Source organism: Diplotaxodon limnothrissa, linkage group LG10, assembly GCF_057381915.1.
Source record: "Diplotaxodon limnothrissa isolate DT_005_m linkage group LG10, D_limnothrissa_male_GT1.1, whole genome shotgun sequence".
Classification (NCBI taxonomy): domain Eukaryota; kingdom Metazoa; phylum Chordata; class Actinopteri; order Cichliformes; family Cichlidae; genus Diplotaxodon; species Diplotaxodon limnothrissa.
Window position 1 is genome coordinate 4,077,541 of NC_140605.1, and position 17,707 is coordinate 4,095,247.

Below are 17,707 nucleotides of genomic sequence, written 5' to 3' on the forward strand. Positions count from 1 at the left end.
AAGAAACCATGTGTTTCCCATATTAGCTTCTTTTCATTGGCTCTCTGTTAAATTCACAGGTGAATTTGAAACCTTTCCCTGCACACTCAGGCTCTGAAAGGTCACACAACACCTTATTTTCCTAACAGAGCACCTTGTTCTCAGACTGGTGGCTTACGTGCGGTTCCTAGATTTGATAAAAGTTTAGTCAGAAGCTGAGCATTATTAAGCCGTCTGTGGGACCGGCTCCCGGTTTGGATTCAGAAAATTCACCGTCACTGCTTTTGAAACTTTTGTTTTTGATCAAACCGATAGTTAGTGATGGATCAGGTGATTCTGAACCATTCCTTAGTGACGCTGCAATAGGCTTAGGCTGCCGTGGGGTTTCCCATGATGCAGCGAGGGTTCCTTCTACACTATTTTTTGCACTCTCTGTATGTTTATACAGTACTGCTGATTTTTTACCTGAAATGCAAAACAGAATTTGAACCCACAATGACAGAGCTGCTGAATCACTTTACTCGACCCAGTCAATGGGCTTTTATTATGTTTCCAGCAATAGATCCATTTCATTCACAGTGACACAACAGATTTCCATAAAATTAATATGCAGTACTAAGAAAACATTGTAAAAGTAAAATGCAAATGGAGGATGTTTTGAAGAAAATAAAGCAATTTTGCATTTTTCTGTATTAGTTTAATTCAAAGTGCAGTCATGAAAAAACACCAATAAAACTGCACCACTTTTGTTTGATCAAAGGATCTTGGAGACCTTGCCACAGTTATTTTATGACTTCTTTCATGTTATATATAGCAATGAATGTTTGGCCCAAATCTGACCCACCTCATTGGATTTGGTGCAAATGTGACTTCTGCAGCTCAGCCACAGGTCCACTTTATCTTATATCCACATTTGTAACACTCACAACATTTGCCAGTTATATCGGTAAGTCTCAGAATGATCCCAGATTAGGTCCAAATGTTCAGGACCCTTTGTTTTTCTTATCACTAAAGCCAGCATCATATTGGCCTAATTGCACGCAGCAGAATGACTTTTTAACAGATCAGGTATCTGGATAAGAAGCAAACAGCTAAACAACAGCAAGTGTCTTTAACTTTTTATGCACAGTACTGTACATCCATATGCTCTATATACCAGAGAAAGGGTATATATCATTGGGTAAATATATGCTGAAGAGCAGACATTGTAAATCATATTGAAGTTTTTTGTGCAATGACAATTAAGAAATAAAGGCTGAAAAACTAATGAACATGATGTTACATTCAGAGGATATATTCTTTTTTGTTTACTTCTGTAGAGGTGTAAATAAACAGCAAAGTACTGTAAATCATGGTGAGTTATTAAAATACACAGTTTGTTTCATCGTTAAAGCAAAAGCGAACACGAGGAAATGGAGAATTGTCACTGAGGATGTACAGTATGTGCAGTACCTGAGGTTTTTTTTAAGTGGCTGGTGACAAAATCAGTTTTGGTCAAGGTGCATGTACATCTCATCTTCGCAGTATGCCTGTGACTACTCTCCTAGCACAAACACTAGTGGCTAGTCTTCTCTGTGAAGTTTAGTCGCATCTTCCTTATTCTCTGCAGGCTGAGGTGTAGCGTTCCTGATGCTTACTCTGCCTCTCCGTCTTGGCCGGTGCTCTGAGAACCAGTTGGAGACGGTCATGGCGAGGCGGAGGAAACCCAGGCTGATGCAGTGCACCTCTGAGGTGATGGGAATATCGGAAAAGAGGGCGTGGTCCCGGCACATGAGGGCGCTGCTGCATTCAAAATCTTTGACGACATTGAGGATCTCCTGTCGCTCTGCCTGCCGCATCATCCCTCGAACATTCAGCAGGGTGGAGACATGCTTCTTCCTGCAAAGAGGAAGGATACAGGGAGGACGAAGGATAAATGGGTATGAATCGGAAATTAGATCTGTGTGGTGTTGTTAAGAAGTGCCATGACGCCGAGTAACGGTCATTTTCTCTGAGTCACTGTGTTCACTTCTGGGAAGGACAGAAAATTCAGTGCCCGTCTAAAATTTTGCATGGCGATGGTTTTAAATCATATTGGGCCTACTTAAATTTACAAGCTTCATTTAAACTTAAACTAACACTGAATAAGGTAAAAACAAGAAGCACTTGTGTATGTAAACATTACAGAATAAAAAACTACAGTGGGGCAAAAAAGTATTTAGTCAGCCACCGATTGTGCAAGTTCCCCCACTTAAAATGATGACAGAGGTCAGTAATTTGCACCAGAGGTACACTTCAACTGTGAGAGACAGAATGTGAAAAAAAAAAATCCATGAATCCACATGGTAGGATTTGTAAAGAATTTATTCGTAAATCAGGGTGGAAAATAAGTATTTGGTCACCTCAAACAAGGAAAATCTCTGGCTCTCACAGACCTGTAACGTCTTCTGTAAGAAGCTTTTCTGTCCCCCACTCGTTACCTGTATGAATGGCACCTGTTTGAACTCATCATCTGTATAAAAGACACCTGTCCACAGCCTCAAACAGTCAGACTCCAAACTCCGCCATGGCCAAGACCAAAGAGCTTTGGAAGGACACCAGGAAAAGTATTGTAGACCTGCACCAGACTGGGAAGAGTGAATCTACAATAGGCAAGCAGCTTGGTGTGAAAAAATCAACTGTGGGAGCAATCATCAGAAAATGGAAGACATACAAGACCACTGATAATCTCCCTCGATCTGGGGCTCCACGCAAGATCTCATCCCGTGGGGTCAAAATGATCATGAGAACGGTGAGCAAAGATCCCAGAACCACACGGGGGGACCTGGTGAATGACCTGCAGAGAGCTGGGACCAAAGTAACAAAGGTCACCATCAGTAACACACTACAACGGCAGGGAATCAAATCCCCCAGTGCCAGACGTGTTCCGCTGCTGAAGCCAGTGCATGTCCAGGCCCGTCTGAAGTTTGCCAGAGAGCACATGGATGATACAGCAGAGGATTGGGAGAATGTCATGTGGTCAGATGAAACCAAAGTAGAACTTTTTGGTATAAACTCAACTCGTCATGTTTGGAGGACGAAGAATACTGAGTTGCATCCCAAGAACACCATACCTACTGTGAAGCATGGGGGTGGAAACATCATGCTATGGGGCTGTTTTTCTGCCAAGGGGACAGGACGACTGATCCGTGTTAAGGACAGAATGAATGGGGCCATGTATCGTGAGATTTTGAGCCAAAACCTCCTTCCATCAGTGAGAACTTTGAAGATGACACGAGGCTGGGTCTTCCAACATGACAATGATCCAAAACACACCACCCGGGCAACAAAGGAGTGGCTCCGTAAGAAGCATTTGAAAGTCCTGGAGTGGCCTAGCCAGTCTCCAGACCTCAACCCCATAGAAAATCTGTGGCGGGAGTTGAAAGTCCGTGTTGCTCGGCGACAGCCCCAAAACATCACTGCTCTCGAGAAGATCTGCATGGAGGAATGGGCCAAAATACCAGCTACTGTGTGTGCAAACCTGGTAAAGACCTATAGTAAACGTTTGACCTCTGTTATTGCCAACAAAGGTTATGTTACAAAGTATTGAGTTGTATTTTTGTTATTGACCAAATACTTATTTTTCACCCTAATTTACGAATAAATTCTTTACAAATCCTACCATGTGGATTCATGGATTTTTTTTTTCACATTCTGTCTCTCACAGTTGAAGTGTACCTCTGGTGCAAATTACTGACCTCTGTCATCATTTTAGGTGGGGGAACTTGCACAATCGGTGGCTGACTAAATACTTTTTTGCCCCACTGTAAATGAGAAAATGATTTTGATAACTACCAGCAGCTGTGGCATAAACCTTACATTGGGTGGTGATCTAATAAAATTGTTAAGCACTGTATTTTATTTATCATTGGATTTTTTCATACTTTTTATCCACAATATGTAGACACAGCCGTATGTGCACAATGTGACTCTTAAGGTAGATAAATAAAAGACTCGGGAAATCCTGCATTTGATCTCCTGAAAGACTTGCGGGTCTGTCATAAGGTACAAAGAAATGCAGCAAGTTAATGTGTCTCTAGGTCTGAACTGCTACTTTTTCTCTTCTCTTCCACACCTTTCTCTCTCTGACTCAAAGAGTGGCACCAGTCTGTCTCCTGCAGGATGGCAGGAACAGGAAGTATTCGGCAGCAGCTTCCTGTCTGTTCCTTGGAGGGTTATGCGTCACGTGCATTAGGTCGAAAACCGTCACTAATGTGAGTCTTAATCTGTGCACAAACAGGCTGGAACTCCCCCCCAGAGGCTTGTCTGCTTCATCCATTCTCAAAACAGACCCGCACCGCTCCAAAAATAGCAAAGTTAATGTAGATATGTTTCCGCGCTCCTTTTCCTTGTTTTGATCCATTGCAACAAAACAACATATGCAGGCTTACATTTTTCTTGTTTTAGCGCAGTGCCAAAAACAACACAGCGAATGTGTAGCCGTAAGCATAAAAGAATATAGGACCTTTGGGAGGGACCAGTGCAGAGAGCATCTGTCTTATAGATGTTTCCTGGTTGTAACATTTCAAGACTGTTCATTTGTGAGGGGGGGGGGAATCCTTACCGTATATCTGGAAATTCTTTCACCAGGACAGCCACCTCCATTTGGATGGAGGGCGTGTCCTCCAGGAGAATGATGTCAGCAAGGTGACAGATGATGCTGTCCAACCAGGAGGAGCTCGATTCCTGAGGCAGAGAAGAGGCGACAATTCATTCACAGGAAACTCAGGACTACAAGATAAATCAAGTACTTTGAACGTCAGTAAGACTACAAAAGTAGCATATAAATGCAAGCACGCTACATAAATAAATATAAATCTGTCAAGTTGGACAGCTGTGCTTTTGTTTGAACTTATAATGTCGTTTGGGCACTTAGTTCTGGTGATTACACCTAAAATACCTCAAATACAGTGGATGAAATTTCAAAACACATAAAAGGCTAAAGGCTGGCATCCTTGCACATCTAATGGTAATGTATTGTTAGATATAAAAGTCATAAAAGATTCTGCAGACATCTTTGGTCACTGTTTACAAGACACATGCACTTGAATGTGCAAAAGTTTCAAAGAAAAACAGTGAGCAAGAGACGAGACATTGGATGGACAGAATGAGAAGAAATGGACTGCAAGAAGACGCGAGTTCCACTTATTTATTATCATTGCCCATCCAAATGACCTCTTCTTAAGTCTTAATGTGTTTTTCAGGCAAGAAGTGACAAGCAGTTTAGTGAACAATGAAACCCACAGAGGAAGCACAGGTTAATGCCTCTGGAGGCCAAACACTTAGGAATTTGATTAGTGAATACCAGACCTCAACCTCTGCTTTCCCAGTTCTTGTTTTTTTCTCAGGAACACTGAGGAAAAGAGAGGTTGCTTGCCACTCACTAAAAATAACAACGTCTTTTTTTGGTGGTCGTTAAAAACTCATCCTCCCCCCAATGCTCCTAAGTTCCCAGTTTCCACAGAAACTTCATCCCACTCCTCAGCGAAAAAGGCCATCAAGGCCATTCCAGAGCCACATCAAAGTGCGCCAGCTGACAGGAACAGGAAGTTTCCTCCGAACACAGCAGCTTCCTGTTGTCAGCTGAGGTGACGGACACTTGTTTGAACTTGTAGATAGAAAGGGGGCAAATGCCATGCCGTCAGGCCTCGTTGTTTGACTCCCTCTTCCCCACTTTGGCAAGTGCTAACGTAAGCCCGGTTCATCCATCTCCATTTCACTGACGGCAGCCATTTTTCAGAGCTCAGTCCTGTATCAACACTGTCTGAGTTATTCCTGACCTAGGAAATTCCAGGGTCAGGCTCCAGTCACAGCCGGCACACTCTTTCCCCCTCCCCATTCCAAGTTTTTGAGAATCAGCACTTTGGATCGGTTTGTGCTCCCCGGAAACATAACCACTACTTGTGTCTTGGACTCTGTAAATTTCCTTCTCCATATTTGGAGACCATTAGCACTCTAAAATATAATTTTCTTTTCCACACTAACACAGTCTAATAAAAAAATGTTTTGTGTCTGCAGACCAGACTTACCAGATCCTTAAAGAGTCCTTTGAGCTGCTTGGCCTCATCTTGCAGGCGGAAAGCCATCCTCTTCCTCATCTTGGAGGATGTGCACATGAGGCGTCCCCTCATAATGGCTCTCACATACTCCACTAGGACCCGCCGGTGCACCTCACCCACCAGTGTCTGTCAGTCATAACAGCAATTGTAGATTAGCTATAGTTTTATATAGTTTCATACCTTTATACATTGAAAATGTTATCGACTACCATTTCAAACGTGTATTGACCTGATAGGGTGGAGAGTCCATCCTTCTAAATTTCTTGAAATGCTGTTTAATACTGGCTTCAATAGCCTCGAAGGCCTCTGTGTTGTTCAGCCACTTTCTCTTCATCAGTTTGTCAAAGAAGGGCTAGAAAGGCAACAGACAAAGTACAGATTAAGAACAGATTTAGGTTTGGTAAACCTAACCAAGGAAGGAAAACAGCAGATTAGCCTGGGTAAAAGACTGAAAGTGAGCACACAACGACGTGGGCTGCTGGCAAAGTTTCTGGGCTGCCTTTCCTCATAACAGCCATCCCTAGGGTTGCCAACCGTCCCTTAAAATACGGAATCGTCCCGTATTTCGAAACAAAAGTACACGTCCCGTATTGAGCTAATAAGGGACGCACTTTGTCCCGTAATACAGTGAGAATCAAAAGTAGTCTATAACTTTTAATGGAATTAACGCTTTGTTTGAAAACATAATTCCCAGCCCCTCTCCTGCTTTGTGACCAATGAGCTGACAGCACACTTATGACAATTCGAGTATGAAAATTCAGATTACCGCTCATCTCATTGGTCGAGGAAAGGTCGCTTACGGAGAAAATACCGGAAGACAACAGATGACCACAACAAGAAGCATGGCCAACAGGGAAACAAACGCCGACTCTGCGGTGCAAGTCTCGGACGACAGTACACCTAAAGCTGGGCAAACACTGTGCGATTTTTTCAGTCACGTTATTCAGCACCTGCTCAAACTGTACGGTTGACTCGCAGGGGTTAGAAGTTGGTAGGTCACGATGCAGGTCTCACACTATACCGCCCGATGCTCTGATGCGACCTGAGTGCTCACACTGTGCCTCCATAACATGAAGGTTATAACAGAAAATCTGTCGCGCTCTCTCTCTCTCCGTCTTACACTCACACAGACACACACACCACCACCATCAACTTTGCTAAATTGCTAATGAAAAACACTCATCAGGCAGCTGTGATTGAGCAGCAATGTAAATCCAACTGTTTTCATGGTTGTTGTGGTCGTGATAATTTTGTGATGCCACATCGAAAAGGCTCGGATGAGCTTTCCAAAGTTCTACAAGTTGTGCCTCCATCGCTTGTGTCCAGATCACACGCTGCACAGCCGTGCTGCTCCATCTTTTACACCAACGTTTATGTGTTTGCGCGCGAGCAGTGTGAGCGGCTGTGGTGAGAACCTCACGAGCGATTGATGATCGGGAGCTGGTCGTGAGGTGTTAATCACTTCTCGTTACCCCACGTATACTACACGACGCACGATGAAGGCCAAAATCGGTCCGATCACTCAAAAATCGGCTCAAAATGGGCCTAAAACCGCACGGTGTGAGCCCAGCATTAGAGCAGCAATGTTTGTTCCCCTCAGACAAAGGGAAGAATGGGAAAAGGAAAACACCTGGCTGGAAAAAGTTAATATGGGCATGTGCAGTGAATATCAGTGCTATGTGGCCAGAAGTGTGATAATATAATTTATTTTGTGTAATAAACAACTGCAAGGATAGATGATTACAACAAATAGATGACTAATACATAAAAGTAATACATAGATGAATAATGATGATGAGTTAAGATGCGTAATCATGGGAACAAGCGGGTTTACAAACAGGAGCAGCTGATTAGCATTAGAAAAGCTGAAATAATATTTCAACTGAAGCCGATTGTACTAAATGCACTAAATGTGCACTGTTACAAGAATGTTTTTCTTTCTATTGTTTTCTATTATTTTAAGTTAAGCAGGACAGAGTTCTTTTAAAGAAAGATTTACTTATATTCTCAAAAGTTAAGCATGACAGGCTTCTGTTTAAGAAGGAGACCTGTTTTATTGTGTTAATGTTGTCATTTTGAGCTAAAAATAAATGGCTAAATGATCATTTGTTTCACATGTGTTCATATCACAAAGAATACACATCTACTTAAATCAAATTCAAGTCAAAGGGTTAAAAAAATAATTTCACACACAAAAAAAGAGCTAGAAAATTCACCACACTGGGAAGGGTGAAGACAACTGGGTCGCCCGGCCCTGGCCACGAGGTGTCCCTTATTTATTTTTCAGGGAGTTGGCAACCCTAGCCATCCCTCAAGAGTCTCTCCATCAAAAACAATGCATTATCAGGGGCTGTAACATCTAGTCCTTTTAACTGAATTAGTGTGGATGGTTTTATTACTTGAAATTTCAGATATAGGAATGAGGTAAAGACTGTACTTTATACTCATTGTTTATTATTATTATCATTATTATCATCATCACGTTGGACAGTTGTATTTATTAGCTGTTTTTGTCGAAACAGCTAACGAAACAGCTAACGAAACAGCTAACGAAACAGCTAACGAAACAGCTAATGATACACTAAACAGCTGTGTGTACACAAAACACTTCTGCCCAAATACTGACTTTTCATGTATTACATGTAAGTTCTCCATATAATTCGGTGTATTATCAAAATAATAAAAGACACAAGTATGTGACCAGAAACTTAGCTACAAAAAAATACTGTTTTGTTTTAGCTTACCTGTCATGAACACAAATCTGCCAGAAACTTGTTCAGAACTAATAATAAGTAAACTTAATGAAATGAATTTGTGCTTTGTACCAAAAGCATAACCTTCAACCACTAAAACTATTTTTCTGTTCAGGAATGCAAGTAAATAACTGTAATTTTGTATCTTAACCTGATAAATAATAATGTGCTTTAATGTTTTTTTCTTTTTGTACAGTAAATTGAAAAATTCTTTGATAAGAAAAATAATTATATTTTAGCATTAAAATATAATTTTATTGAAGAGCTTGTGCATACTGGAGCAACCATTGCAGTGACACACACAATAATTTTGCCGATTACCATTACAGTACTGTTAATTTAGGGTAGCTGTGGAACATTATTAGTTCATTCCCTCTTTTTAAGTCCACCCTCAAAACTCATCTGTTTAAAATTGCTTATGTTTAAACCTCTGTATGCTCTTAACTTTTATCTGTTATTCTTATTATTGTGTATATTTCCAGTTTTTGTGTTTTTATCTGTTGTACAGTGTCCTTGGGTGCTTTGAAAGGCGCTATTTTTAAATAAAATGTATTATTATTATTATTATTATTATTATTATTATTATTATTATTATTATTATTATTATTATTATTATTATTGGGTGATGCTCTCATAAATTTGTTAAGCACAGCACATCTGGGTCATGATCGTAATTATGTTTCCAGAAAACCATCTTTAATGGCTCAGATGAATCTTGCCACTGTCCTACTCACTCTGATGTGGTCAAATAGCCTGTCAGTCAGCACCCTCACTGACTGGTTGATGATCCTGTCCAATGAGGAGTTGGCTTTCTGCGCAGATTCCTCACTGCCCTGTGGGTCACACTGCCTGCAGCGGTCCACAAAGGATCTACACATTACACAAGAAATATGACATGTCAGTTTAGTTTCTGTAGCTCTTTTAGAAAATGTTCAGATATGAAGTTTCACTGATCTTTGCCAACCTGAGAGGAGGGCAGCAGTTAACCAGAGCTATAGTCCTTGACACATATCCATCTCCTCGGTCTCCAAATTCTGCCTGACTGTCATGAAACATCTCCACCTTCCTCTGGAAACTGAATGCATAGAGGTTTTATGAGAACACTTTGAATGCAAATACTCTCTCTCTCTTTCTCAGTAGATAGATATATAGATATGATTTAACAGCTATAACCTTAAACTACTGTCCACACACCTGTAAATGAAGTCAGCCAATCCAATGAGACTGCAGCGAGCCACTCTTGCTCCTAGAAACTGGTTCACAGATGTAGATCTGTCCAAATCCACCTTTACCCTCTGAAATTTTAAAAGACATGAGTGATAAGACAGAGGTTTCATTCAAGGAAAATGTTACTGAAATAGTACGGCTTTGTACCTGGATTACTGAGCATGCTAGGTGAGACTGATACTCCTCTATGTGCAAAGTCTGGGCCCACCGCCTCTCCTCTTCATCAAGCACATGGATCAGCTCTGTTGTCACCTTATCCTGAAAATTGAAAAAGCAGGAAATTTAAATGCATCGCTTATCCACATTTTCCCAGCAACAGACATTCAAACACTCTTTTCTCACCCTGACTACACTAATGCAGTCTTGTTCCAGCCTATCCACTGTCTCTTGAGGCAGAATACCATCCAGTGTGCTGTAGTTGATGGGTGTGGTGGTCCCGATTGTTCCTAGGACATCCCTGGTGGGAAAGAATTAATGTAAAAATTTAACTAGGAATAAAAGCTTGTTGTGTGTGTCGTTATTGGAGCAGGCAATCATTACCAACCTGTTGTAGATGTTGTAGAACCAGTCAAGTAGTGAGTATACGTCTGTGATCTGCAGTGGGCCACTGGTAATAGTGCGAAGACGTTTGGCCACAGCTCGATGGTAACTTTCCACATACACCTGGAAGGCTGCAAACTCCTCTGGGTAAATGGATATAGCGTTCCTTCTCGCTGCATCCAGATCATCCACCATTCGACACTTCAGGCGCTCCAGGTATGAGGCCAACTGGCCTGCTTGGGTGTCTACCTGATGTGGCAGGCTCCAGTCTGCAGCCTCCGCTACAGCCTGCCTCCACTTCATCTTCAGTCGCCGGGGACGCTGGCTGGGCTGGATGCGGGGGACCTCTTGCTCTGGCTTAGTCTCCTCCCTCAGAGCCCAGGCAGCATCAGCATGCTCCTCCTGCTGGATTACCAGCACCACCAGACCAAGGTTGGGGCCAGCACTAGGCTGACGGAGTGACTCCCGCACCACATCCCACATCTCCTTCTGAAGGGCTTCATACAGGAGCTCCACATCCTTAGCTTTTCTCCGGCTTGAGTCCAAAGTCGCATTAGAGCTGAGGGACTCATCAAAGGAAGAGGACAAACACAACATGCTGGGTGGAGTACTGGGACACAGGGTAGGAGTAAGGGTAGGAGGAGTTGTGTTTGGCAGGAGAGACAGGAGCTCACACTCTCGCTCCAGTTCCTGAATGTGTGTGTCAGCCAGGAGAAGGTCCCTGTGATTGACCAGCTGTAAGATCTCCAGAACTGTGGGAAACCAGAAGAGAAACACAAGTTTAGAGGTAATAGGTTTAGTGACAAATATGTTAATGCACGTATCTCATTCAGCAGCTGTGCATGTACCTGGCTGACAAACTCGCCTGTTTTTTGCAGGTTTGTCTGCACATTCCTCTGTTCCTGATAAAATTCCCTGCCGGAGTCTCCAAACAGTAGCTGGACTGAATTATCTAGAGGAAGCTGGGGAACATTTCTGACCCTACTTCCTCTCCTTTTCAGCCTGATGGTAAGTGAGCGCAGTGGCTCCCAAGTGAAAAGTTTTAACCTCATCAGAGGGTTGTCTAGGTTTCAACAACTGCTGTTGAAATTTGACCTGAAATATTAACTAATGTAATGTAGATTCTTTGCTAAAGTCTACAGGGTCACTTGGAAAGTAATTTTTTTTTATCGACTTCTTAATTATTACCTGAGAGGGGCTCTCTGGTTTTCACTACTGGATCCTCTGCCTCCTCCTCCATTTCCTCCTCCGCCTCTTGGGATGCCTTGTCTGACATGGATTCCCTCTTTAGCTTGCCCAGACTGACCATCCTGAGGAAGGATGATCGCCTGGAAGTCTCTACCTCGTTGCCTACGCTCAGGTCTCCACAGGGCAGGCTTTCTCTGCGCTCCTCCTTCCGTCGACCAGTGAAGCTGCAGAACATCCACAGCAATGACAAAGAGCATAAATCATGGCCCTAAATGGACTTTAATGAGTGCATGAGGTTTGTATTGTCCTGTACGGAGTTCCTAGGAAAACCTGTGCTTTGAGTGCCACACATTCACAGTGTTGCTGCCGTGTGTGGCTACCTCGTCTAAAAATAGTCAATTGAGTGAGGACAGCAAGTACACAACATGCCACTGAAAAACAAAAGAGGTTCCTTAGATCAACAAGTTACCACAGCAAATTACACAACCGCTTAGGAAATAAGGGCACTATATGTTATTCTGTCACTGACCAGTAAACAGGACTTTTATTCTCAGTCGCTGAAAAACAATTTTTTAATGCAATCAAAAGCATCATATGAGTCCAATGAGCATAGAGTTGCTTCACATAAGTGACATACAGTTGTCATCAGAATTTACATGGCTGTGAATATCACGGTAATTTGGGGGCTTGATTTCTTTGAAATGTTCTTTTTTCCAGTCCTACATCTTCAATGACTTAAAAATTAACCAAAAATTGTTTGCACAAATTTTCTTTCGTTTTGGATTTTCTCTAATCCACACAGGGTCAAAGGTATATACAGGCTTAAAGAAATACAGATGCCCCCACTAATATTTGTTGCTTAGATAGTTACGCCTGAACTTCTGATCACCGACAAGCTCCTGGCATAATTCTTGCTGGATATTTGACCTGTACTCTTGGCAGAATTAGTAAAAATTTTATTTAAATTGGTTGGTTTCCTGGCACAAATCCAGCATAGTCCAGAATTTTTCAACGGGGTTGAGGTCTGGGATTTGGGAAGGCCATGCCAGAAGCTTAATATTAGCCTATTCCAGAACCATTTTAATGTGCGTTTTTACATTATTGCCCCATTGGATCACCCAGTTATGTCAAGGTTTAAAGCGTCTGCCTAATTTGGTAGATGGTAAATGGACTGGTTCTTATGTAGTGGTTTTCTACTCTACTCGAGCACTCAAAGCAAACAGTAGCTTACCAATGCTGAATGCTGAACACTGGCACAGGTTTGAAAGCCTCTTCCAAACGTACCTCTTTTAACTGTGACTCAGTCTTGTCTCGTCTGACAATAAAACTTTCCCACAAGGCATTTGGCTCGTCCACATAGGGAGCTACAAATTTCTACAAATGGATTAACCCTGAAATGTAAAACTTGCTTCACTGACAGTTATGCCAGCAGTTTTTCTGGGTTATGGTTAGGGATGTTTCTGAATATTCTAGCCAATTTTTATTTTTAGAACTTGTGCTTGGGTATAACTCCTTCAAATGATGAGCTCAGAATCTGCAGTTTTGTGGAAATGACTAAGACACCTTCCCAGCTTAAATTTACGTAAATTTAGAGTTCTTATTAATCATCTTTTCCCACAGACTTCTCTGGATTTTCCCATTGTTATGAGTATTAGTTAATCCCATGTGTGCTGTGAGCTGTGAAACACATCCTTTTTGTGCTGACAAAGATAAAGTACCATTTGTAGTCAATGGTGATCACTAATGAGAAGTTAGTAGGCCTCGGCAAGTTAAAAGACATTCAGTGGACCTTCAGTGTCACCTATTAAAAGATTCAAGTGAGTGTATGAATATATTTTAGCCTATATGTATACGTTTGGCCCTGTGTGGATGTGACAAAATCCAATGTCAATTCAAACTTGTATACTCAAAGTGCAAAAGCATGCTGCACAATGATTACACCTGGAAAAAAGAACATTTAGGTCAATGATGAGTGAATGTAAACGTCAAACCACAACTGTACCACAGGTTAAATTGTTTAAAAACTGCTTTCTTTCTACTCCAAATCTCTCCTCACCGAAGCAGGGTCATTATTCCCTCTGAGCTCCTGCGTAGTCCTTTTCTTTTCTCTTTCTCTGCTGGTAGTGTATTTGAATCTCCAGGGCTGTAGTGTGGGGTGCTGTTCCCCCATACACTCCGTCCTGATATGCGAAGCCCCTTTCCCAATTTTCCAAGGGTCTTAAGGGGAGACACTCCACAGATCCGCTCAAGGGTCCCCCGCAGTGGCTTCACTTTAGGATTCCCTGCCCCGTGTTTCCCAGCATTTACCTCGTTCTCCTCCTCTTCACCATCACAGGACGACTTCAGCTGGAGGTTACCCTTGACCTCCCCCATAATGAGGCCCATGTCACCTCTGTTCCTGTCATCATCATCATCCAGGTCCACATCCTCAAAGGGGTTCAGGTTCTTGTTTAGATCCTTCAGTTCATTAAGCTCCTTCAGGTCCTTGAGCTCGTTCAAGTCCCTGATGTCTAAGTCTAGGCGAGGCAGAATCAGTTCACCGTTCACTCTGGGGAACTCGTGGCAGCTCTTGGATCTTCCCGGGAGTTTCTTCAGAATGGGCATGGTTGCATTTAATACGTTAACAAACTGCAAAACAAAGATAATGTGTAAGATCTAGGAAAAATGTTTCTTTTCTTTTTCTTTTAATTTAGATTTTTGTTTGTAATTCTATGGAAATACTTAGGATGAAACAACTGGGATAAAACACAACCTACAGAGATCTGTCAACATTACCCACAGTTAACATTAACTAGGACATGAGTACCAGACATACCCGGGCTTTAACCTACCAAGATAAGAGCAAAATAATATAATTTCATGCCCCAAAGAATTCAGAAACAGTCCTGGATCAGAGGTTTCATTTCAAACTACTTATAAGTGAACTCATTTTAAACTGAAAGTTAAAATAACTTTTAATGACATTTTTTATATAAGAGTTGGTTTGTGACGTTTTTTCAGTTCTAATATAAGGTGATGAAACTGAGTTTTTGCTGTTCTTCTTGGCCCCGATTTACACCTTAGTGACAAAACAGTTTCCAGGGAAACACAAATAGTCAGTTTCATACCGAGAATCCAGGTGGTGTCACATTAGTTTCAAATATACGAGTATGTGACAAATTAAAGGAAAAAAGTAGAACTTTTGATCCTTAAAGTGATGGGATCTGGTGACTCTGCGGTGGGAAAGTTATTGACAAAGTTCTGGAGCCACTCGTCGCCTTGTAGGGAATTGTCACTGCACATCAGAGCAAAATGTTCACCTTTATCCCTCTATGAAACATTTCTGTCCTGGTGGGAGTGACAAAAAGCCAAAGCGACAACAATAGGGCATTAGAGCTCCCTGAATACTTTCATGTGAAATATATTTGACCTTCATAGTAAGAAGAACGCAACACAATGGGTAGTGTATATCCTATAGCAGTGCTGTTATTGTGCTCTCTAGTGCTGGAATATCCTTTTGAAGAATGCCGTTTCATCCCCCGAACAAGACTTAGAGAAAAGAAGCTAAGGTGCTGTTCAGGTGATATGTATTGGCTAATATATGCAAGACTGCACACAGCCCTGGGTGGGATATCGGTGAGAAACAGGACAGCTAGTTCTTAAGTGCTTAAGTAACTTTACTACCTATTAAAGGTATCTAAAGATTGTTTTTCCACTTCCAGTTTTTAAAAAAAATCAAGTCATTGTGCTGTTATACGTAGAAAACATAAAATTGTCTGCTCTCATGCGTTGCATATTCAATGAGCAAATTTTTACAGAATCTTAAAAAGTACTGAAGGCAAAAAGCACCCCCTGCTGACTCAACATTATATTAACACCAGGCCTACAGTAGATTGCTGTTTTTGTCTGACTCTCCATTTTTTCTGCTTTGGCTGTTTTTCATTATTGTGTTTTTTTGCCTTATGATGTGGTCATAATATTTCATATGATTACTTGTGGTCAGATGTGGTGGTTACTTTTTTGGAACCCAGGAGTATGTTTTTCTTTCATTTGTATTTTTTCATTAATTCAGTAAGTATACTTTGTTTCACTTCCACTATAATGAGAGGCTACTGCTTCATGATCAAGAACAAGAAACAGTGTTTAGTTTCATACCGCATGCGATGCTGAAAAAATACTTTAGGTGCTTTAATAGTGATTAAAGTTTGTACGGTATCATGCCAAGCTCATTTCAGTCAGTTTTTACTCGTTATATGGACTTCATTTTTAAATAATGACATTGAATAGAACAAATAGTAGCAGGGGAACAATTTTTATTTTTTTTTTGCTTTGATGGCAGTGAAAGAGAGTTCTCCTTTTGTTTGTTCATCTTTGTTCCTGCCAACAGAAACAGCCAAACTCCAGACAGTGACAACAATTGATCTTTTGTTAGTAAAAATTCAGAACAGTGACTCGAGTTGAGATGGTTACTGTGATGCTTTGGCATTTGAATCCTTTAGTGTCTAGATGGAAAAATAATACTGAATGTTCCTGATGAAGAAAGTAGACGAGCAGGGATGGTATTTATCAGTTGTGTCTTTTTTAAGAAGATGACCTCAAAGTTCATAAAATCAGTGTGACTGGCAAACGCTCAAAAGCCAGACATCAGCATTGTATTACACTTAGCAACTGGTGGGTTGATCAAATATGAACTGTGTATGATTTTTTTTCCTTGATATTCTTTCTTGATTTTTCTAAGCTGTTTATTTGTTTGTTTGTTTGTTTGTTTGTTTGTGTAATTAGCCAGGATAGGGAAACTCTTCCAAAAATGAAAAAAGTAAAGGAGGAACGGTGAATCAGTTTGGGGTTTTTTTCTAAACACAAAAATGACTACCCAACTTTAAGTATATATGTTACAGACAGAGGTGGTGAAAAACAGCCAAACACAATGATTTCCACATAAAAACAATCATTTGAACTTAAATCTCTATCACAACGGAAACACTCAGTATGAAATAATAGATGATTGCAGAGGATCAGACTTACCTGATGACGATGCCTTGCTGTGTTTCAGTCCAATGTCATCCTGGAGTGTGTTGGCTAAATGAGCTGCCCGGCTGTAGAGTGTCTGTGATGAGTGTGAGAGCGTGTCTGAAAGTCCTCACTGACTCAAGAGAGCAATGTTGCTGCCTGCGGTTTCCTGATTTCCTGCGGTTTACCCTATTGTGGTTGAAGGTGATATGTTTTCCTGAGGAAAGGCTTGTCCCGTCCTTTCTGCCCCCCCCACACACACACCACAGACCCCCACCCCACCACCACCCTGTCCTGATCAGCCCCCGCACCTTGGGCCCCAAGTGTAATTAATTACACTAATTGTATTGACCTTAAGGTGAAGGAGGACAACACATCCCCATGTTTTGTTCTACGGTTGTGAATATCTCTACATTCTCTCTGTGTTTGTGAGTGTGGCTTCAGTAGAAAACGTAAAATGCGGATTATTCATTGTCAACAGCCATGAGGGAAAAGTCCCGTTCTTGCACTCTTACTTGAACGTCTTTGCATTACTGCAAAGTTTTACGTTCATCATAGCCGCGACAGAAGTCTAATGCAGGACAGAACAATTGAAGAATGCAGTGAGTTTGTAGAGTTTGAGCACGTGGACGGTTCAAAGTATTGTGAGTTTAAAAAAAAAAAAAAAGCAACATGTCAACAAGATGCAGTAACACATGAAGGGCCTTTATTCACGCTGGCTCCCTCCTGCCACCCAGTGTGCAGAGAGGTGTAGTGCAAAGGGTTGCGTTCTGCGTTTAGTCCAGTTCAGACATGATGACTGATGGAATTTTCTCATTTCTACTCATGTTTTCCATTATGAATGTCTCTCATCATGACAGTGGTTGGGTGAATTTCCGTTGTGTTTTGTGTGCTTTCGCAGCGTTTTTCTTATTGCTGGTGTTGCAGTCCGTTTGGCCTCTCAGGGCCACCGTA

General features: G+C 41.5%; 1 protein-coding gene across 1 annotated transcript; it reads right to left on the minus strand.

Moving 5' to 3' along the window:
- Nucleotides 1-1,239: 1,239 nt before the first annotated feature.
- exoc3l2a (exocyst complex component 3-like 2a) lies at nt 1,240-16,859 on the minus strand. Its single transcript, XM_085363338.1, has 13 exons — nt 16,769-16,859; nt 13,821-14,392; nt 11,765-11,988; nt 10,581-11,328; nt 10,379-10,493; nt 10,184-10,294; nt 10,004-10,104; nt 9,774-9,884; nt 9,544-9,679; nt 6,286-6,408; nt 6,027-6,182; nt 4,562-4,683; nt 1,240-1,857 (listed from the first exon to the last, which is right to left on the minus strand). Exons 2-13 carry the CDS (start codon nt 14,366-14,368, stop codon nt 1,542-1,544), a joined length of 2,811 nt encoding a protein of 936 aa, XP_085219464.1. The 5' UTR covers nt 14,369-14,392; nt 16,769-16,859; the 3' UTR covers nt 1,240-1,541.
- Nucleotides 16,860-17,707: the final 848 nt, after the last annotated feature.